The following is a 23,191-nucleotide window of genomic DNA, read 5'->3' as shown; positions in this document are numbered from 1 at the left end:
GAATCGAAAAAGCCTTCTCGCTGCTTCGATCTTCCTGCGTTGGAGCTCTCTGGTTATTTCTCTTCGTTGTCTGAAAGTGAAGCCTTCGCTACCCCATTCTGTCGTTCCTTTCCCGTGTCCGTGCTTGTCCATGTCGTGATGCTTCCCCAGCGTTGCCTTCTCTCTGCGTTTCCTGCTTTCGGTTTGTTGTTTTTTCTATAAATACATGGCCCCCTCTCTCCCCCACTTGTGTTGCGTAGCCTTCTTTCTGTCGTCGCTTTTCTACCGCCTCTGTTGCTGGCATGCTTTTTCCTGCTTTCCCGTTCCCCTTTTGCCTTTCTATAGCACTACCGTCTTTATCCTAAAATCGCGCCACACTCCAGATGTGTTCCGCCACAATATGTAGATTGCAAAACGCAAGAAAACGACTTCGTAAGACAAAAGCGTTTGTTGCCTTCCGTGCTTAACGCATTTATTTGCGTGTGGGCGCAAAGGCTTCACGCATGGAGTTCACACTTGTCCATCCTGGTCCTCTGTGACATTCCCTTTTTAAAAGGTTCTCCACAAAATCGATTCACGTTCGCATCGACACCCAACACAGAATGCAACTGTAGACGAAACTGCTTCAGTAGAGACGAAAGAAGCGACGACAAAAAAGCCCCGAATTGGTCTTGCGCACATGCAACCTTTTTTATCAACCCTTTGTTCTCATTTGGCCATCGAAGTGTGTCTTCACCTAGCACACAGAAGGCCAGACCGTCTGCATGCACGTCAACGGCGTTTGTTAACCCAGCTGGCGTTGCGTCTTCAGCGAATGCTCCTGGGAATTCCTCAAAAGCGGTTTTCTACTTTCCTTTCCGACTGTAAGACGCACTGTCGAGGCTGGTCTTCTCTCCTTTTGCGAGCTTCACGAGCTCGTCGATGTCGACGGGGGTCCAGTGCAAAATGGCTTTTCCCTTGACAAAAATCACTTTGTCTTTCACATACATGTTCATTCGTCCATACGCGTACACCTGTCTGCCTTCTTCGATTCGCCCGACCTTTGGCTTAAACAGAATACCCTTTTCTTTCGCCAGGCCCTCCAAGTACTCCAGTGAACTGATCGGGCCTGGCGGCGACGGCGCGACGCCGTCGCTCGCCACTGCCGGACTCGGTGGACCCGGCGCCACCGGTTCCGGCGCTACTTGGGCTCCAGAGCCCAATGAGGAGACACCTTGCCCCAAGTAGTAGGGCGAGCCGGCCGCAGCCGAAAACACGGCGGCGCCAGTTGGGTTCGAATCGGGGGCTGGTGGCGCCGCACCGGAAGGCGGATGGGGGAAGGGCGAAACGGCTGAAGGGGGTTGAGGCGCCGGGCCTGTGCACGGTGGTTGAGGGATCACCGGCAGGCCGAGCGTGGCCGACGCGTAGTTCATGAGCTGGAGCGCCTCGACAAAGACGCCTTGCACGCGCGGATGCGTGACAAGGGACTGCGGAAGGATTTCCTTCCACCCGGAGTACCACTCGAGGATTTCCGTGAAGTCTGCATGCGTCGAGTTGATCCATACCTTCAGGACCTGGAGCCACCGCGGGAAGAAGGCAGTGAGGAAGAGGTTGACGAGCATTTCCACTGGCAGCAGCGGCACCCAGACAAGGACATCGTGCAGGGGGTCCATGTGCTGGTTGTCGGGTCGGATCGGCAGATTGAGGAGGTGATCGTGGAGCTTGGGCATCACCGAGCGCTGGAGGAGCGCGGCGAAGCTGTAGGAGTCGAACACATTCGCCCACGGCAGCAACAGATTGACGGCGCTTCGGTCGCTGGCTTTCCACTTCGCGTCCAGGGCGAGCCCGATCTTCAGCCGAAGCGGCGAGGAGAGCAGCTGCAGGTGGTGGGCAGTCAGGTGCGGCAACCACGGATGGAGCCAGACGTGAATGGGCGTCTTCGCCTTCACGGGATTCCACAGATCGACTGCCTGCACGAGCTTCTGCAAAACCACGTCTTCGACCAGGCAGCGCGCCGTCTCCGGAGGCAGCGCGCCGAGCCAGCGCTCGACGAGAGTGACAACGCAAATCCGGGCATCCCCTCCCCCCGTCGAAGCCCCCGAAGCCTCTTTCTCGTCTCCTGAAGGCCCCAAACCCTTCGGGTCGGACTTCCCTTCCGCCTGCAGGCGCGCGCTCTCGCCGTCGTCCGGGGCCCAGTCGTTCACGAGAGCTGTCCGCAGCGCCTCCAACACGGTGAGGCGAAGGACGTGCTCGAGTGCATGCAGACCCAGGCGATACGCCTGCGCCGACGCGCGCACTGTTAGCCGGCGTAGTCGGAGCGCGGCAGTATGCGCATCGAAGGTCAGCCGAAACGAGAGTTTCTCCTGCGACTGTCGCTGCAGCTCCGAGCCTTCGACGCGCCCCGAAAGCAAAGGGACAATCCACGACTGCGCACCCGAGTCGGCTGCATGCGACGAGGGCGACACATCCTGGCCTTGTGCGGTAGCCAGCATCCGTTGAAACGTGTGCACTTCGACAGCCTCCTGGTGCTGAAGCGTCGAGTAGAACGCGACGAGACGCCCAACAGCCGCCGGCAAACGCGAGGAAAAGTCGCTGTCGCTCGAGAGGCCCGCAGAAGCGGAAGGCGAGGAAGGCGAGAGAGGCTGCCAAGTGCGGAGTGCGCGCTGAAGGCGCGGGCGAAGGAGCGCCGTCAAGAGGGCCGGGACGTGGAGGAGCCGGAATTCGAACGGGTACCTGGCGTGGAGGTCTTTCGCGAGTTCGAGGACGTCGTCAATGCCGAAGGGATCAGGCGAGAGCAGCCGTTTCGGTTTCGACCGCGAAGAAGGCTCGCGTCGCCTCCGAGGACTCTGCGAAGCACCCCGTCCGCCCGACCCCTCGTCGCCTCCCGATCTGCTCCTGCTGCGACTTCGCTCCTCGTCGCTCCACCGGTCATTTCTCGCGACCGACGCACCTCGTGCGTCCTTGTCTCTCTGGCTTTTCTCCGACCGCGGACCCGTGCGGTCTTCGCTCGCCTCGTGGCTGTCGCGTGCCCTACGCTCGCTCCCGTTCTCTCTGCTTCCCGATCGTCCCCTCTCCTTCCGTCTCCGTTCTTCTCTCTCGCGCTCTTTCCTTCGTCTCCGCGCGCGATCGTCCTCTTCCTTTCTCGCCCCCCGCGACTCGTTCCCGGCCCGGCCGTCCTCCAGCTTCTCCTGCAGCCGCCGGAGCTGTCTCTCGACGTCTTCGACGCGCTTCGCCATCACCTTGGCACTCTGGAGCGAAGCGAGGATCACCTGGTCGGGCGACGCCCCGCGCCCGTTCGCGGCCCGCTCCTGCCCTGTCTCCTCTCGGGAGTCCCCCTGCTCGGGCTCTCCGCGCTCCGTGTACCGCAGCAGCACGGCCTCCTGCTCCTTCTTCTCGCGAACCACTTGTCTCAGCTCTTCTTCGACGCCGAGAATCACGTGACGCAGGTGAAGCTGCAGCCCGCGCAAAGGCGTGTCGCGGGCGACTCGCGCAGACCGGCGAGCCTCGCCGTCCTCTAGCCCCTGGAGAACGAACTCGTCCTCGTCTTCGGCCGCCGCGGCTGCGCCGTCCGCCACCCGCTTGTGCTGGCGGAGAGTCTCGCCGAGCTCGTGCTTGTCTTGGATGATCCGCACGTCTGGGCCCGTCATGTCGAGAATGCGCACGGACGACGCCGCGAGTTTCTCGCGGGCTCGCTCCACCTGGAGCCGCCCCTCCGCGGCGATTTCCGACGCCGTCTGCGCCAGGCGCCGTCTGCGCCGCTCCGACGGCGCCTGGCCCGCCCCTCGGCCTTTCTTCCACTCGTCGGAGATTCCTTCGCGTCCTTCGTCTCGCTTCTTCCCCAACAGAATGTCCAGCGCCGTCAAACCTTTGCCCTTCGACGCGCGCCCCACCTTCTCGCCCGAGTCCTGCAAAGAAGGCAAGAAAAAACGCGCCGGGGATGGGGCACAAAGAGAGACGGCAGAGAGCGAAGGCAGACACCCTGGCGGAAAGGGAGAAAGAATGGAGGCACAGAACAGGGGGGGGGGGGGTGCGAAGGAATCGCAGGAAAGCGAAACCGGGCCCCAGGCAGCGAGGCTCGAGTCGAGATCCGCGCAATGAGGCAAAACACCGACAGCCATACTCGCAAGCGGCACCCGCACACGCAAGCTACCCACAACATCCTACCCACACGACAGACACCCTCATTCACCTACATCTCGCATTGATATACCGTGTAGATTGATTCACGAACCTATTTCGGGTGTTCGCGCCAAAGTGCAGAGATACGCGTCTCTACGCGTTTGGGTGCGCCCAGGAATTCAAATACTCATACGCACTTGTAATGCAGATGCAAATAGCCAAACACAAATATATGCATATATGTATGTATGGATTGATACATAAAAATTCGCCCCTCCATGTAGGAGATTGCGCCCACTTTTGAAACGTCTGTTCAACTGCTCCACCTGGGGAGGCACTGCGTCGACAGTGGGAACAGAGTGTGTGAATTTCACCTGAAAACGCGCGTGCGGGTCTGGAACTATTGCTCTGCCAGCACTTGTCGCGGTCCTCACCTGCAAACCTCGGTTTTTTTCTCTGACGCGAACTTCGAGGGGATTCGCCACGCCGGTGCCGTGTCGGCCAAGGCCACCGCCTTTGAATCCCATCTTCTGGAGGAGTTTGAATCCGACGCCGTAGGTCTTCTCCATCTTCGCGAATCCCCAGGTGTTCTTCTCGACTGTGACGGGCCCTCGGTCTCCGGCCTTTGTCCCGTCTGTATCTTGCTTGGCGCTAGAAAACTTGAACCGAGCGCTCCCGCCCGCCTCGTCGCTGTCTGACTCGGCGTCGCTGTCTGACGACTCGGAGGAATCGCTTTTCTCAGCCGCCTCTGGCGCCTCCAGTTTCCGCCGCTTGGCCTCGCGCGCGTCTTCGCCTTCCTCTAACGGTCGCGAAGCAGGCGAGTCCTGAGCGTCTTCGGCCTTCTCGCCGTTCGAGGCCTCTGCCGCCTCTTCATTTTCTTCTTCACTGGATTCGTACGCGTCGCCCAGGACTTCCTTGAGAACTTGAGCATTCAAAAGCTGGTCGTGGAGAGACACGGCCGGCTCGTCCCTCCCGTCCGGCTTCGGGTCCGCAGACGCAGGCTTCTCACGTTTCTTCTTCTGAGGCTGATCCGCGGCAGTCGTCTCCGCGCGGCTCTTCTTCGTGCTCGCCCCGTCGACCGTCGGCGTCCATACACCTCCCTTGACGAACTTGATCGCTCCAGTTTTCCCCTTTTTCCCAGAGGCGTACAGGTCGGAGTCTTCATCGCTGCTGCCCAAGAGGAAGTGACTCGACGTTTCTTCCACTTCTTCCGCAAAAATGCCGTAAATCTGTTCCTCCTTCCGCGCCTGGCGCCGCGAAGAGGAGAAGGACCGACTCGGAGCGCCGCGGTCTCCGGAAGGCTCGCCGCTCATCGTGCCCGACTGCCGGAGAAAGGAACGGAGGCGAGTGCGGAAGGAAATTCGCGAAAGAAAGGAAAGAAAACAGCCGGGAAAAGAAAAGGCACACTGAGAAAGAAAGGGGAGAAACGTGGGGAATACAGAGAAGGGACAAATTCGAGGTTCTCCACAAACCGTTGTGATGTGTCGCAAGAAGGGGACAAAGGGAGCAGAGCCACATAAAAGGCAGAAACGTGGAGCTGCTACCCTCAAAGAAGAGAGACAAAAGTGTACAGAAAACGAGAAAAGACACTCAGCGGTCAGCCAGCGCGCATAATACGAAAGGACGCCTCATAAGTATGCATTGGGGCTACCAGGCGCGTCAATTCAACACCCCCTCCTGAAAGTCCTCGTAAACGAATGCGACAACAAGACGAGAAGAAAAACCGCCTCTCTCCGGGTGCGCTTCCTGCAGCCTACAGGATGGCGAGTTTCCACTCTGTCTGTTCAGGCAGTCTGCCGTCTGTGTGGGACTCTCTCGACGCAATGACAGTCCTTACAAAACGCGGAAGAATCAGTTGAGAAACACTTCCCTTCACCACCCGGGAGCCTGAAGCCGGCCTGGAGAACGACGCGAAACGGGGGAACGTGGACAGCATTTTCCTCGAGACGGCAGTTGCCTCGGTCTTGCTAAAAGGGGGAGCCTTGAAGGACAGAAAGATGTCTTTCTAACGGGAAACGCGCCGGAAAGAACCTTCCTGCCCTCGCTCTTCTCCCCCCTGTCTCGCCCCCGTTCGAACGGGCCAACAGAGAGTAGCTGCAAACACGAGATGCCCCACGGAAAAGCACAAAGACGCAGAAAGAGAAAGACAGACTCCCACCAGAAGGAATCTTTCTGTCTTTCGTCGAGAAGGAAGAAGGAACTGGCGGCTCATCTCTCCGAGGGAAGCCAGATGGAGGCACTACCCCGTGGCGTCGAGGCGCATGCACAGAAAAAACGCGGCGAGAAACGTTTCTGCCGTAAAGTGACAGCAGTCCCCCGGGGCGCGCTCGCCGTTTCCCACGAGTTCCAGATGCAAACAAATCGTCAAAAACGAGGAGATATAAGCGGCGGCGAGGTTTTGAGGCAGAGGGAAGAGATAAAGTTGAGGGCGTCACATCATTGTGCTACCTGGGGATGTGTCTCCTCCGGTAAGAGGGCCGTGTATGTATATGCGTGAGTAATCTGAGGTTGTACATCTTTTGTATTTGAAGACGAAAGGAAAGAAAAGGCTTTGGAGCAACGCAGGGATGCCGGGAAAACCCCCCATTCTCTAGATGTGTGATGGCAGCGAGTCAATTCACCAGGAAACACGAGAGACACTGGTGTCCAGGCGGCCTGAGTCACAGTGCGATAGTGAAGGTCTCGCGCGCATTCTTGGAAGGAGTCCTTTCTCTGCAACCCCTGTATATACGCATGTGAAGATGGAGGCGTCTGAGGCAAGACGGGGACCAAGATGGAGGCGTCTGAGGCAAGACGGGGACCCGGGGCGCTGTCACCCTCGCTGGGAGGTGTTAGGTACATGTAACCACTTGCGACGCACATACGAATGTTTCTAGGGAGAATTTTCGCAGAAACGTGTGGAGGCATCCCTGGCGAGAAAAGAATCCAAACGCCTCTTGGGGAGACGAAACGCGGCTCGTCGCGTACCGGACGTCTTGTCCGAGAACGGCACGGAACTCTGAAGCTTAAGGCACCTCCGTTGGTGTGTGTGTGTGTGCGGCAGTTTTTTTATTTGCATGCACAAAGCGCTTCGCGCTCCAGTTTTACGACGTATCTCTAGGAAACAGATGCGGCTCTGGAAAGCCTCACAAGTCTGTTGCGGCCTCGCACGTGCTAGCTGCGTCCTCAGTCTAGAGAAAAAACAGGCGTTCTGGACCCGTGCAGATCCGCAATCACGAAGAAAGGGCGGCAATCACGAAGAAAGGGCGGCAATCACGAAGAAAGGGCGGCAATCACGAAGAAAGGGCCAGAGACACTAAGAAACCTATCCTCCCGAGAGGCGTCTTTTCACGTGATTGTTGTCCAAGAGAACATGTCGGGAGTGTTTCAGCAGCACTGAAAGCATGTATTGACAACCTCTTAGCCCAGACAGTCGCGCAGATGAATGCAATCAAACAGCAGTGGCAACGGGCTCAGGGCGAAAAGGATATAAAGTCTGAGAGAGGCCGGAAAGAGGCGGCGCCTACGGCAACTTCTGCGTGCGCTCGTCGATGATGGCTTTCCATTTGTTTCTGGGGAGAGATACAACGAAGCTCGGCAACCCAAGACACCGTGAGGAGGAAGCCGGGAGACCAGACAGACAAGTGTAAGTGTGCTGCGCATTTCGGCTAGAAAAGAAAACGCTAAAGGAACGCGGCGTTTGAATCTCCAGTGAGAAGACAGGTGGAGTGGTTGCCAACGCAGCGCGTTCTCTCCTCTGGGAAAAGGGTAAAGTGGGTTTCGCTCATCACCCAGAGGAACGGAACAGCGGCGAGAGGGAAAGACAGCGAGTGCGTCACAGTTCCCCAAATCTGATCAGCTGACCCCACGCGATGCACACGTCAAATGCTTCCCATGTAGAAGCTTTTACGATTTCACCTCTATGGCAATACACACGTCAACGTAGTCTGAACATACAAATATATCCGTCATATGCATAGATTTATCTAAATCTTCTCCAGAGGCAAGTGGATCCCACGCATTCGCATATGCATGGATACCAATATATATGTATATATATATATATATATAGCATATACATGTGCCGGTAGAAAGACCGTGTGAACCAGAAGAGACGATTTAAAGCCTTCATAACCGCTGGCGTTAGGACTGTTTGTGTTGGAAGGTTGTCACGAGGAGGTTGCCAAGCATCTGAACATTTTGAAGCCTGCGCGGCAGTCTAGCCTGGCACCTGTGCATGCGCACAGACAGACGACGAACCTGTTTTTCCGGAGCTCCGCAGCGCGATCCCCCAGCTGGGCGGGGAACATCTGCGCGAGGCTGCCAAAGAGCGGTCGGCAAATGAAGTCTGTTCAGGCGAGAAAAACACAGGTTGGCTGCTGAAGGCTAGCTCTGAGAGTGTTCGTATCGGGAGATTACTGGAGCCCCCAACGCGGGATCCTTTCGACTTTCATGGAGAAGCGGCGCGGTTCCACAGTGCCAGAGAGCACGAATTCGCGGCATCGGCCTCTCCATATCCACCGCTCTGTCTACCGATCTCTCAAACGGCCCACCTTGATCTCCATTTCTCTGCATATTATATATATATATATATATAGGTAGCTCCATCTACTCTTCACCTACATTTCGTATTTGTATCTGTGTGCGCTCACATACGTCGATTACCTGTACTTCGATTCATATCTTCCTCAGAAACTGCATACTGTCCCTTTACGTATCTATGCACGCGTTGATTTATGTCAAACCATTCAGCTGTCTCTGCTTATACATATATATATATATATATATATGCTTATAACTCTCGTTCGTTGTTGCGCGTGCATCTCAAACTGCAACTGCATGCACAGGAATTTTTATCAACAGGAGACGGCGCGCGGGACAGGCCTAGATGGCGCGAGAACCCCCGTGGTCAGTTCACCGATGAAATTGACTTGGCATTTGGCAACATTGAAGATGTCGAATTCCACGAAGGCAGGCATGTGGGGCGGTTGGCCGAGCTTCTCTTCGAGTTTATTCTGAGGGAAGCGAAAGAGAAACCTGCGGTCTTGTCCAGGCCAAAGAGAGACCGAAAAACCAGGAGAGCGTACTCAGTTGGAAGCTCCTCTTTCCACTTAACGGGGCGTGTTTGGAGAGGTAGCAAATCTCTCCCCATTGGCCTTCACTGGCCCACGAATCCGTGTATGGAGGAACGTGAACACATAGTCATATAGACTGACACACTACCGTTTTTAAACCCACGCATGTAAAACAACAGACAGAAACCCTACATATATATATACATATATATATATATATATACATATATATATATATATATACATATATATATATATATATACATATATATATGCAGATGTGTGCATCTCTATGTATATGTGTGTATAAGCAGGCGTACGTGCTCATGCGTCTGCATATGCTAACAGCGGTAGGAAAGTAAGCTGGAGCCCTTACACCGTTTGACTGCCTGGTTTCCGCGATGACACTACCTGCTGAAAGAATTCGTCACAGGCGCGAACGGCCCAGTCATAGGACAAGTCAAAGTGAAGCATGGGATTGGAGATGTCGGATGCGTGCAGGAGCAACCCCTCCAGGTACGGCTTTTGTAGCGTGACAATAATTCCCTCTGTTAACACCATCTCCCCCTCGATCTTCTCCTTCAGTCTCGCCACCATGTCGAAATGCTTGGCCATATCCGTCCACAAGATCGCGCTGATGATGCGCTGTCGACAAGACGAGAACGTTTGCGGCGGAATGGAGCAGAAGACATTAAATCGAGGATTCCTAGAAAACCGGGAAAACGCACGACCTTGAGGACGGCTAGGCTAAAAGAGATTAGCAAAGGTTTATTAGTTGATATTCCCCGAGCTTTAAGTACCCGAAAGGTGATTCGTCAACAACTTATGACTCGAAATGTAGTCAGTGGATGGGTTATTATTTAAGTCAAGCAGTTCCCTAGTCAACGGCGTGGTTCCGTCGTTTCAACTGCAATCGCAAAAACGCGTGGAGTTCCACTGTGCTGTCCCGTATGGCCATGTGATAGTATAGCCTCTGATACACCTGCTTGGTTGTGTCGGTCCTCCATCCGTTTGTGTGCACCAGGACACTGTGAATGGAAAACTGTTCGTTGAACACATGCAAGGTACCCGCTTGCGCAGATATCTATCTCGACTTATCTCTCTCGATAGATATTCATAACCGCTGTGGCTAGGCATCGGCCAGTCACAGGGATCAATATAAGGAAGAAGGTTCTCGCGCAACTTGGCGGCGGTACACAGGTTTACACTGGTTTTCCTGGTGGCAATCACACCCGATTGTCGTGGGAAGGAAGATCGCGAGCGCGTCCAGTGGTGTTTGCCCCCCTGACATGGTGGTCTCTGTCCCAGTGTGACGCTCGCAGGTGATCCGAGAATTCGGAAAACGGTATTGCCCAAAAAACCCGAGCGTGTGTGGCATTATATGGGCGCACCCTGGAAGCCCGCGAAATCAGCTGTCGACGTCTGTTTTTGTCTCGTTCTCTTTCTTCACCTTTCTATTTCTATATGCACATCCATGCGGATCCGTTTGTCTGCCTACCTGTCAAGCAGGGCGTCTGTATCTACCGTTCGATCTACACCTGCCTGGAAGATCTGCCTGTATCTCTCTTGTTTGGTTATTCTTCTTCCTTTCTGTTAATCCACAACTCGATCTCTCGATCGGGCGCTCTGCGTCTCTTTCCATATCTCTTTTTTTCTGCCTGCAGGTACCTCGTTTACGGTCTCTAGGCCGATGCGAGGGAGTGTCTTCACACGCGCAGGGGTGGATTTTTTTGAGGCGAGCGTCACGTACCGAAGGATTTGGAAGAGGAGAGCAGCGTGGTAATTTTCGAGCACTGAGTGGTTCTGGTAGAGACGGGAAGGCATGCTGGGGGGGAAACGAGGTAGAGAGAATGAAAAGCGGAAACTCATCGAGCTCTCTCGTGCCGCGCTGGAACGACACTCCGGCACACTTGACACGGCTTTTCCAAAAAGGGGGGACAGTAACCCAGGGACGTGGCGCGGATCTCTCGGAGGGCGTTCCGGAGCAAGCACAGAAGCGCGTCTACTCTGGGGCAAAAGAACCGGAACTTCTGAGGGGTGTTTCGGAGGACACAGGCATCTCCGGTGTGCCGCTCACGAAGAAGCGTTTCACTGAAGCCGTTCCCGTTTCTCCCAGACACTCACGCGCTCGTGTTTTCAGCCTCTCTTGCCTCTGTGAAGTCTTCCTCGCGAGACTGCCCAGAAACAGCTGAAAAGGGGAGAGTGGAGTCTGCAGTTCGCACCTGTGTGCCCATCATTCGAGCGGTCTCGACGGCGAACGGGGACAAATCGCGTGTCGGCGTCTTACCAGTTATTCCGATTCACGAAAAGATTGTTCGTTCCTGGATGCCCGAGATCGTGCCCGAGAGCCGCGACAGAGAGAACAAAGTAGTCGATCGGTTGGAACTGAGCAGCTACATCCGGCAAGGCCATGAGAAGGCAACAAATCTGAGGAGCAAGCACGAGAAAAGAGGACAAAGCCACCGAGAGAAACTGCAGAGGGCTCCTGTGTGGACGTTTCTGTTCCGTACCGCCCAGCGCTTTCGGACCGTGCGCCTGGGGCAAGCCTGTGCACGGACGCCGAGCAGCGCAGCCGTAGAAAGAGGGGAAACGCGTGTGGGGAGAGAAAAGACCTGGAACCTACTTGGGCGACATTGAGAGCGTGAAAGAAGTTGTGGTACGGATTCGGTTGGTAGTTTTTGTACAGCGCAACGGCAAAGCCCATGAGGATCTCGCCAGGAACTTCCACCTGAGCCGTCACGGCAAAATGATGGAGAATGTCTCTGACAAAGGCACCAGTTTAGATAAAGACGGGAGGAAACAAATTGAACAGGGGGAAGAGGCAGTCAACCTACGTCACAGGCGTCCTTTTTCCAACAACCCACGCGAGAGAATTCGCGAAAACCGTACGCTGCTCAACACTCTCTAAGGAATTCGTATCATCATATACACCTATATATGAGAGCTAGGATGAGACACGTACACGGGTCATCTGTATATATGTGTGGTTTGGGATGTTTCTAAAGAGAAGAGATGGATCACGTGCCTGAGGAAGTTTCGAGACGGTCGATAAGCAACAGAGATGCCGATTTAGGGTGAGCGGCTATGCATGCATTCCTCTGTCGCACAGGCACGGAGCTACACACATATTTTTTACGCCTGCAGCGGCGCTGAGTTCATGGCGATCAGCGTCGGGCGACAGGGGAAGAGAGAGTGAAGCGACGCGCGAGGCGAAGAAAAATGTCTGGGATACGAGCATGCTGACTTCTCAGGAGGTCAGCTAGCCACAAAGTGGAGGCAATTCTCTGGGTTGAGCAGATCAGTTTGGAGTTTCGCGAGGACTTGAAAAGTGCGTCGATCCCTAGGATGAAAGAGAAACGCAGCTTTTCCTCACCTGGCGACACGCGTGGCCATAGAGGGCGTGAGGTTCAAAACGTGGAAGTCCCAGCTAAGCACCTGGTGAATGTTCACTGGCTCCTCCTCGAGAGTCAGGGCGCAAGACGCGAGATTGAAGAAGGCCTGTTTTTCGACACACACACACACACACGCACAGGCGGAAATCCAATCTTTTCCTAAAGATGGGCTCAGGCGTGAATGTCCTTTTGCTGTTGCCGTGGAATTTTGCCTGCAGACGACAGGCCGGGGAGGAGGGGTGTGCTTAAAATTCCCGGGGACCTCTCCATCCCCGATCGACGCACAAATGTATGGATCCTTTACATACATACATACATACATACATACATACATCCGTACATACACACGCATACGCACACATACGCACACATACATACACATACATACACCTATGTACATAGATATACATAAAAAGATAAGTTTGCACCGACGTATGCATGGCTGTAGTTGCGTCCTCAGTTGTTGAGTGTGCATTTCTATGGGTGGACGCGTGCACGCGCGCACGTACGTATCCATCTGTATGTTTATATATCGATGCATAGATAGTATAGGTTTTCTGCATGTGTATTTATGGAGTGGCATGCCGAAAAGAGGGTGACAACTAGGCGATTTCGGGTTCGACATGAAAATCTGGTTTGTCGTGTATACGGTCATGGATGCCACACGTTTGAGGCCAGGGCGTCCGGCGCCGCATCTCACCTGGACTTCGGGCTCTGTTGGGACCTTGGCGTGAAGAGAAGATAACGACCGCATCGTGGCTAGAGGGTCTTTGCCTTTGTTTCAAGTGCATGTACACCGCACAGCAGAAGCCGAATGTGCAAACATGGTGGCAAGCTGTAAATCGGACATGCGCTGAGTCCATAGCCCACTGTGGTCACACCGAAGATTCGTCGTTTCCGGCCCCGCCTCATCAGAAGCGATATATATCTCCAGCAAAGGCTGGTCGCAGAGACCGATTGTGGAGAACCCTTTTCCTCGACGTTCTCTGCAGTCGTTCGCTTCGGCACGCACGTTCTCGGCCGAAAAAATCGATTGCTGTTTCGACTGCTCCTTCCTCAAAAGTGTGTTCTTGGGAATGTCGTCGTAGGTGTCGGTGCATCGATCGTCGGTCTATCGGCGGTTGAGCATATGTGCAGCAATTACCTGCAGACACTTTCCTTTGTACTTTCAATTACCTGCAGACACTTTCCTTTGTACTTTCAATTCTCATCATTTATACCCACTGGTTTTCTCCAAGATGTTCGACGGTGTGCGCGCTGCCTGACTCTCGAGGGGAGCATCCTGTGTCGCGGAGTCTCAGTGCCTTTGCGGACCAAAACCCCCCTTTTTCTCGTCTTTTGCATTTCCGTGTTTGAACTCGCTGCCTTTTCGTTCGCTTCTGCTGCTCATGCTGGGTGTGTGTCGAGCGTTTTGCCGATTCAGGGAGTCGACAAACGGAAAACGGACAGACACTTCGCTGGAAAGGCTTCGCGCGTCACTCACGCTTCGCCTGCGGTCGCCACGTCCGATCCACCCCGTGGGGATCGGGATCGTTCAACAGCCCCGTTTCGCGTCTTCTCTGCGAAGACGCTTTGTGGGGGGCAAGGGACTGGTAGTAGCGCAGCAGCGCCAGAGAGCTATCAAAGACATCGACAAACTTCGCCGAGGCGTCCAAGTCCTTCTGGAACGGCGCCTGCGGATGAAACAGCGGGAGGCCAAACAGAAGAAAGAGAAGAACCTTTTAGGAGGAACGTCGAGGAAGCAACGAACTTCATGTGTCGATACAATACCAGGCGGATGCGCTGCGCGTTACACACGTTTAAGCATCTTTACGACGGAAAACCGTGCCTCAACGGGTTGGGCTCACTGGGGGGATTCCAGGGGTGATACACACGTGGACTCGACGCCTCCCTCTGCATGATTCTACAAATAGATGCAAAAGTATCTTGTTCGTTCCCATCGCATCTTGAACATGATTGTGCGGCCAAACGGACGCACTGAGGTATCCAAATGTTCCTATGTCCGCACGCTTTTGTGAGAAGACCTGCACACCTCAGCGATGGCTGCAGCGAGTTGCCCAGCGGGGCGCGAAAGGCCGATTTGGTTCACTGCTTGGACGACGGAGTTCACGTCAAACAGCAGAGGCTCAGGGATCGAACTTCCCCCGGGAAAGAGAGACTGCAATGTTGCGTTGTGCAGGGGAAACACCTCGACGGGTTCGTCGTCGCTTTCATCTGCAGGTGAGAAAACGGAGCGGGGGTTCACAAAGGCCCAAGAAAACAGATATTCACATACGAGCATGCACAGCGAGGCGACAACGTGAGAGCCCTAGGAGGAGGAAGGCGTGACTGCGAGTCTCGGTCCACGATCCATTTGCTATAGGCATTCACACATGATACTTGTCTGCCTCTCTACATATAGACGTAGGTGTCTACACCTTTGCACCATTTCGGCGCACGTTCGTAAACCTTGTATTCCGGTGCACTTTATGTCAGGAAAGCTGGAAGCAGCCGTGTAGGCACAGGCAAGACCGACTTTTGTTTCGTCTGTCATCCGCGTTCCCCTTTCTCTCGTGCGTCGACGGCCAGAAAGTCACCGATACACGTCACTGTGTTTCCCGCAGGCGTCTCTTTTCCACAAGCTTTGGAACCCCAGCGTCTATTGAGAACATTGCCTACCGTGGATTTCTGAGAGAGCGTTTACGAATCCATGCACGACACCCCGCCTCTGTGTTGCGTTTTAAAATCTGTCAAGGCATATGAATTCTGTTGCCTCCTTCCTTCCCGTCTCCCCTAACCCTACAAAGCGATACGAACAGTGAACGTTTCTCTTGATCTTCCTCCTCAGGGGTTTCAGCCGTCTTGTCTCATCCCATCGCGGTGACGATGCAAAAACAGTCGACTTGCCTCTATTGTTTGAATCGTCACTGGAGCTGGCTTTATCGTTTGTGTCCTTGCTGACCTTCCTCGGCGCAACGTCTCTGCCTTTAAAGACAGAGTAAATCAGATTTCTATGTCGACTGCCCTCGCTCGCCATCGACGACTCGCGCTGAGACCGTGGCGAGGCGGAGAGCCGCATCGTGCGCCGAGGGGCCATCGAAATGCGGACGGTACTTCTCTTTTTTTTCTCCGCGTGAGCACCCTCTCCGCGCTTGCCATAATTTTGTTGCAGAAGCTCGATCTTGCCGTGAGAGGGAATAAACAGAGACTTCCGGACGGTTCCAGCAGCCTCTTTGCCGCGGTCAGACTGAGGCGAGGGTGAGATGGGCTCGCCAGGGATCGGATGAACTCCATCGTCTTCACTCTCACTGTCTTCTCTGAGACAGCAAGCAACTCACACAGTCTCCTCACATACACAGTGACGCACGTACAGTGGACTATATGTATGTATAAATATATATATATATATATATATATATGCATATGTATATGAAGGGCTACTATCGCGAGAAGGCGACGAGCATAGGTGGGATGCGTATTCCCGGAGATACAGCAGAACGACTAGAATGTAGGACAGTGCTATAGCACATGAGGAAGCGCGCTTTTGATGTGGAGAACGCTTCAGAGAGACGACCTCCGAACAGAGAGGCCGTCTGTTTTTGCAAAGAACCTGTGTTTGCATGCGGTTGCGGTGTCCTACCCAAACGCAGCCTGCTTTTGCGTGTCCTCCGAAAAAAGTCTCGCGCATCCTCAGGGTTTGACAAGCGCATGCGGTGAGGCACTCGTTCCCTGGACGCTCCACGTTTTTGCAACAGCTACGTTATCAGGCATTTCTGCGTGCGACTCTATCGCCGAGTTGGCGAAAGCCGTACCGTTGTTCTTCGCGCAGCTGTCAATGTGCGTTGCTTACTCGTCAGACGCTTCAGAAGACCTGCCTCCCTCGACGTTGTCCAGCGCGCGCGCAAGGATTTGAACGAGCGCGTCTGTTCTGACAGGAACGACGAGTCTGAGGAGCATGGCACCGAGAGACGCAGGGGGTGGCTCACAAACCTAATGGATCCCAGACGCATTAAAGAGGACATTCCAGCGGAAGAAGCCCGAGAACCTCGACAGCAGGACGACGCTCTCCTTGCCAACAGACTCGAAGGCGCTGAACCCCGTAGCGGGGACTTGAGACGAACGCTCGCTATGTGCGACGGAACGAGGCCAGGCGGCAATACAGACGCGGGAGTGCTAAGGGGAAATGCATGCACTTCACTGCCGCATACACTTGTTGTGGAGAAGAATGATGGATACATACAAACAAGCATAAAACTATTTATAGAAATATACAGATATATGTGTATTGAGGGTGACACCAGAGGGACATATCATACCTAAATTCGTGCTATAGATCTATGTGTATACCAGATATATACAGACTGGTAGACGGGCGCAGAGATAGATCAGAGAGAGCTCTCTACCACTGATAGCTGAACCTCTCTATTTGCGCGAAAAACCTTCGGGGCGTGGCTCGACAGCAAAACAGCGGCGACGGGTGTCGAACACGTGAAACCGCCGCCTGCTTGGAGCCTCGGCCATCGAATCCCACGGCGCCAAGGGGGTTCGGCCTCTGCCGTTCTCTTTACGTCCGAAGATGTACGGGCGTACTTGATGACATCGTCGGGGAGCGGGTCTTCGTGTTCCACGTTTTCCTTGCCATCTTGGGCGCGGCTGTCGCCTTGAGAAGAAACGAAAACTTTGACGAGAGGAAGCGCGCCAGCAGCTCCTGCGCGAGCCGCCGCCGCCGCCTCCTGAGCCTCTTTGAAGATCTCTGTGGAACTGAGAGGACGCGACGACGGATCGGCAGGGTCAGCAGAGAGTTTGACGAAATCCCCAAGGATGAAGGCCAGCGACAACGCCCTGGGGTCCTGGAGACACCGACGAGAAAGCAGAGCACTAAAGCACGCCGCACGTCCCGTAGGGAAGTCAAAAATCCTGGAAGCCTGCCTATATAGCTGAACAACCGTGAGCGAGGGCATCTCAGAGGAGAACTTCGCCATGATTTGCGCCCGTTTTTGCCTTCCGCTTACAGTCTCTAGCGCTTCACGCAGATGCCGCAAACAGTAGCAGGTGGTGAACTGGAGCCCGACGTCGTTGCAGAGGAACTGAAGCGCACGGGACGTCTCCGGGGTCAACCCTAGCCAGAGAATGCGTTGCCGCTGGCGAGAGAACGATCGGAAGCCTCGGTGGAAGTCGAGGAGGCGAAAGCGTGCGCGCGTCCGAATTTGGAAAGATACAAATGTCCCTCGAGACGGCGACGAAAGAATCTGCATGGTGCCGCCCATGGTTTGCAGGAGCTTCGCCGTGCACAGCATGCGCAGGCCGTGCCCAGACCTGGAAAGCGTCAACAAAGGAAAGGCGCGCCGAGCAGCACGAGGGCGCATGCGTCTTTCCGGCGAAAAAGGCAGAAAACGGGTCTTTGACTAGGGAAAGCCGAACTCAGGCAAAAACACGGCAGTATTCCGGCACGCAGGCGCAGGGCGTGGGACCAGACCTGGAGCGAGTATCGGCGACAGCCGCGCCGACGGAGGTTCCGTTCGAGGCCTTGCCAGCAGAGGTTTTGCCGCGAAGGAAGAGACAAGGCGAGGTGGCCTCAGGGGCTGTGTGTGTTTGCTCCACTGCAGATACTTGCTGCAAACCAAGGATTTGTGACCAGCGAGATTTGGGGAAGGGCCCTCTTCTACGCGGTGTCTGTTTGCAAAACTCCGAAGCAGATGCAGTTGTCTGGAGATCTCCTCTCCTCTCTTCCGCATTGGCGAAAGAGCGACCTGGAAAAACTGCGGCTAGACGAACGCACTCGAGGGGGGACGTACCTCTTGAGGAGACTCTTGGGATGGCCGAGATCCTGCGCTTCGCGGTTGTCCATGTACACCCCATGGCCTTTAACCTGCGGAAAAACGATGCAGGGATGAGCGAAGAGGGAGCGTTTGTGCTAAAGAAAGCGACTGCGTTGGAAAGGCCGCGAGTTCATCGTTTCGCTGCGACAGGAGTTTCTAGCCTTTCTCCGGACCGCCACGCGACGCCTTTTGCCGCTCTCAACTCAAGCGATCTACGACTTTTACAACCCTCTGTCTCTATTCCAAGGTACCTACACATGCACCTGTGGAGAGAGACACACGGAAGTCGACAAGTAAGCTGGCCAGGAGATAACGGAGCCCACAAGCAGAGGTATATCCACATGAATGTAGAGATACACCGACCGAGACATATACACAGATTTGAGGGAAGGTATAGGCGGGACCAGAGACGCTCCCATGAAGAGACGGGCCAAAACGCACAAACGTATATAAACACATATATATATATATATATATATATACGTATACGCATATATATAGATGCAGATATAGATATACATGCAAGCAGATGGATATATACATCGGGGTGTGGAGCCGACGGCTAGACGCACGGATGAGCAGACGGAAGAGGGAGGCACTGCGAAAGTCGAAACCCTGGACATGTGTTGACAATATGCGGCAAAGTACTGACTTCAAAGTGAATGTCAAAACCACGAAATTCTTCCAGAGAATCTCCCGGGCGGGATGCAGATGCGTTCGCGTTGACGAAGACGTCGACGCCTCGGCCCTTCTCAAGAGTATGGTCAACAACAAAGGAGAGAACCTGCAAACCGAAGGAAAGAAAAGCCGCATTGCCGCGAAATAACTCGCGAACTCGATGGCAGTCGCTGTCCACTCAGCTGTACCAAAACCGCTACAGTGTTCAGGGCGAACGTACATTTGTGGATAGGCACGTCTGTAACTTAACGGCTGGCTCTCTCCGCGACCGGGTTTCTGTTGCGTTTGCGGTTTTAGGAATTACTCAATACGGAGTACCGTATCTAGCCAAGGGGACTGATAGGAACACATCTGCCTATATCCACTGTATGTACGTGCACATAAATCCTTCTCTATGGTAGAAGCTATCATAGCATGTATAGAGATACTAATAGTGAGATTCATATATAGCCACTACGCGTTTTATGCCCACGATGAGTTATGTGTCGTTGCGACAGAAGCGAGGCCCGCGCAGCAGCTAACCAGTTTCGGGAGTTTTGAACGCCCCCGACTCAGATGCGATCGAGAAAGACACCGATTTCCGTTTCCTCTCATGCTCGCACCTTGGTCAAAATCGTCCGGAGCTTATGCGAGTCAGCCATAGCGACCGAGGGACACCCAGCCCCAAATGTGCATGTGACTGGAACACCCCGAGCCTCAGTTTTTGAAGAGAAGATCTCTAAGCAGTCTTCGACAACTGCTCGGATATTGGTTTCTTCAGTGCCAAGCTGTGACGGCACACAGCGAAAGGAAACGCACGTAAGTCCTGAGAAGCGGAGACAAGGCCTCCGTGAGAGGGAAGAGCATTGGAAAACAAATCGAGCGCCACTCTCAGAAGCCATCTGCAAGTCTCCCTGTAGCAGTCCCTGCATGCATCTGCGACACGCAGCACGGCGTTCACTTTTTCACCTTGGGGAGACATGCAGACTTATATATATATATATATATGTATATGCATGTGAGAGACGGAGCAATAGATAGAGATTATATCTGCATATGTGGATGCACGTTTTTGTTTCCTGATCGACTGATGCATAGAGGTGTATATGTAGGTAGGTATGCATGTACGCGTCTTCCGGGATTCGTTGTACCTGGGGGACTTCGATTTCCGAGGACAAACAACTGATGGCGTTGACTGTCGCAGCCTCTGTATCGACAACACACTTTTCCATCACTTTCAGGACTTTTTGGTGGTAAGGCGTCAAGGCAGAAGAGGCGCCCAAGAGAGCAGCCACGCCGTTCAAGACGTGCAGAGCGGCAGTTACGCGGTACTCGAACAGCGCATGCATGAAGTCGGCCATCTCGTCGATTTTCGACCGCAGTTCTTCGACAGACTCGAAGAACGCCTTTTGGCAGCTCTCGAAGGCCTTCTGTAATCTCCCTTCGCAGAGGCAAGCGCAAAAATCCGGCCAGAGGAAGGCCAACAGAGGTGCATCGCAAACACCGTCTTCGGCTGTACACGGCCAACTCTGTGACGGCTGAACACGGCCAAGCGTGAGCACGAGAGCTGGAAATAACACTTTGCAGCGTCCTGCACTGCTTGCGGCAGTAAGCCGGAAACGGACGACGCCACGAAAGGCCGTCGCACTGAGGCATCAAAGGAGATCCTTGCACTTGACCCCACCGTCGATATGGCCATTCGCATCGCAGCAACCGATTCCATTCATGTTGGCATATAGCCGTTCCTTGCTTTCCACATATATATATATATATATATATATATGTCCCGTGTATATTCACGTGTATGTATGTATGTATGTATGTATGTATGTATGTATGTAGGTATGTATATAAGGCGTGACCAGTGAACCCTCCATGAGCGTAGGTCTGCGTATAACCACGCATGTGCGTAGGTATCTCGATATACGTGTAAGAGTAGCGCTCGCCTTGTATATGGACGAGGAGTCTCTTGTAGTACCCACTTCACGCGTTTCCAAATGGTTTGTGCGGCTATGCTTCCCACTTCCCGTGCAGTCCACGGCAGCTTTCGTTTTTCCTTACGGGCGAAGACGATGATGGCGATGAGGAATCCGACGAGAGCGCTCGACAGGACGACCGCAGTTGCGCCAGCGCACCAGATTGGGATCTCCCACTTCCATTCGTTCGCCACGTCTGCCGTCAAGTTGTTCAGTTTAGTGAGGTAGCTTTGGACAGCGGCTTTTACTTTTGCGTGTTCACGTGCAGTGAAGAAGAGGAACGACATCGGACCCGTGACTTCTGGCCATGTGCCAGGGAGGCGATTGACAATGACGGCGTTCAGGACTTCCGTGAGATGGAGTCTGTCTTCTAGGACCATCGCCATCATTGTGTTGTAGAATTTTGTGTCGATCCTGCGGAGCTGAGAAAGGAGCGTTTTCAGCGGGCACGGCTGTTTGCCCCCCTGAGACGTTTGGTCCGGGCTGACGCATTTTGACGAGGTCGAGGCCGCGAGGTCGGCGCTGCGGAGGATTTCCAGCGCTGAGAGAATCGTGTTTGCTCCGCGGACAAAGCGAGTTTGCACGGCGAATACGAGTTCGGGTGTGATGACGGCTGCTTCGGCGAAAGGCCGCGTGTCGACAGAAAAGGACCACTGGGCTGTCGCCTCAGCGACGTCCAGCTTCATGGTGATGTTTCGGACTGCAGCGGCTTCTTGGTCCAGCTGGCCGAGAGTATCCATCACCAGGTTTTTCCTCGCAATGAAGTAAAAACTGGAAGACGTCGTGATAAGGATGGCGACGAGCAGAAGAATGAAGGAGACCCAGTGAGCGGTTTCCAGTCGCCCGCCGTTTTCCGTGACTGCATCGGCATATGTGTGATACATGGCGTAGGTTTTCTCCTGGTGCGTTGTCTTCAGAGCGGTCGTTGAGTTGTGCGTCGATCCGAGGTGAATGGAACCCATACGCATCGACTTCTGACCTAACACGCCTCCGGGGACACTCAAGGGGTTCAGGCCGCCGTGGACGGTTCGTCGACTCCCCGCCAGCGGCGAGGAAACCGCGAACATTCCGCCAGATACCGGTTTGCTTTTTGAAGCCACCATTGTCTTCGTCAGCGGTTCACTCTCGAGCTCCCTCAGGCTGTTGGCAGCGCGTTATCTCACGTTTTTTACTTCATTTCGCCGTTCTGCTCTTCGTGGCAAACCCACGGAAGTCGGACACTCACACCGGTGCGACTCTCGTAATCCGCTCTTCGCGGGAGTCGCGTATTATATGCACTCAGCTGTCCGCTTCTTGACGCAGATGCAAAAACCAGGGGGGTCTACACTTTGCTTTCCATTGCGTTATTCCGGTAGAAATGCCGCCTCTCTGCTCGTGCGTTTCGAGTTCCTTTTCACCTTTGGCAAAAACGCCAACGCCCTGAAGGCTGTTCTCAGAGGGGACAAAGACTTAAGGACTAGTCGTTGCGTACCCGAGAGCACTCGGAGATGAAACCGAACAGCTCTACTAATGTCTGAAGGTATCTAGCACAAAAAGTAGGGAACGTCGCTTTCTCAGTGTCTTTGTCCCGGCAAAGACACACCACCGCTTGCCTGGTGCGCACTTCGCTTCCTTATTCCTTCTTTTCCTCCAGCAAAAAGAAAAGAGCCAAACCCCGAGGGAACTAAATTGGGTTCACGACCGAGTGCCAAGCATCACCTAACTACGCTCTCCCCCGTGAAGGGTACTCTCAAGAGATGCGTCAACCCTGGACGAGGCTACTTGTCTCTCGGTACAGGCAACGTAAACAAGCAAATGCTCTTATGAAATGTTTTCTCCGCTTCTTGCGTCGTCTTAGGTGACGCCAGGGATGTTTTCATGCGGGACCGGACAAGCGATTGACGGAAAACTGGTTTCACTCCACAACCATAAAGGTGGGCCGGCCATGATGCCCTATGCGGAACCACCAAAGCAACTTACGCGAAGCAGGAACTGTACATGCTTTTGGCCTTACACAAGAGATGCAGGTTCGTGAAAGAAAGAAAACGAAATTCAAAGTTAACGAAATGTCGATTTTCATTCCAGGCGGAACCACATCCGCGCAGAGGAGGGCCAGCCTATTTCTACTGACCATTTGCAGGAGGGAAATGCGGACTCTTTGGGTTCCCGAAAATAGACAGATTCGCCACCAGTTCCGAATTCATCCGTTCTCTCTCTTTCTCGGAAGGGAAGGCATTTCTGAAAACATTTACTGCTTC

The 23,191-nt window shown here is 54.1% G+C and overlaps 2 protein-coding genes across 2 annotated transcripts; both read right to left on the bottom strand.

The window, feature by feature from the left end:
• Positions 1-824: 824 nt before the first annotated feature.
• Positions 825-5,390, bottom strand: NCLIV_032880 (hypothetical protein; the record flags this gene model as incomplete). Its single annotated transcript, XM_003883484.1, has 2 exons — positions 825-3,863; positions 4,512-5,390. The coding sequence occupies 2 exons, from the start codon at positions 5,388-5,390 to the stop codon at positions 825-827; spliced, it is 3,918 nt and encodes a 1,305-aa protein (XP_003883533.1).
• Positions 5,391-7,579: 2,189 nt separating this feature from the next.
• On the bottom strand, positions 7,580-22,057 carry NCLIV_032870 (conserved hypothetical protein; the record flags this gene model as incomplete). Its single annotated transcript, XM_003883483.1, has 20 exons — positions 7,580-7,628; positions 8,317-8,404; positions 8,975-9,071; positions 9,543-9,837; positions 10,882-10,956; positions 11,419-11,558; positions 11,755-11,893; positions 12,505-12,629; positions 13,224-13,297; positions 14,007-14,196; positions 14,556-14,681; positions 15,465-15,819; positions 16,353-16,448; positions 17,093-17,352; positions 17,515-17,818; positions 18,298-18,371; positions 18,974-19,105; positions 19,602-19,766; positions 20,130-20,419; positions 21,040-22,057. 20 exons carry the CDS (start codon positions 22,055-22,057, stop codon positions 7,580-7,582), a joined length of 4,092 nt encoding a protein of 1,363 aa, XP_003883532.1.
• Between the last annotated feature and the right edge of the window lie 1,134 nt (positions 22,058-23,191).

Source organism: Neospora caninum, chromosome VIII (genome assembly GCF_000208865.1).
Source record: "Neospora caninum Liverpool complete genome, chromosome VIII".
In the NCBI taxonomy this organism is placed as follows: domain Eukaryota; phylum Apicomplexa; class Conoidasida; order Eucoccidiorida; family Sarcocystidae; genus Neospora; species Neospora caninum.
The sequence above is the reverse complement of the archived record's forward strand: the minus strand, read 5'-3'. Positions and strand labels throughout refer to the sequence as shown.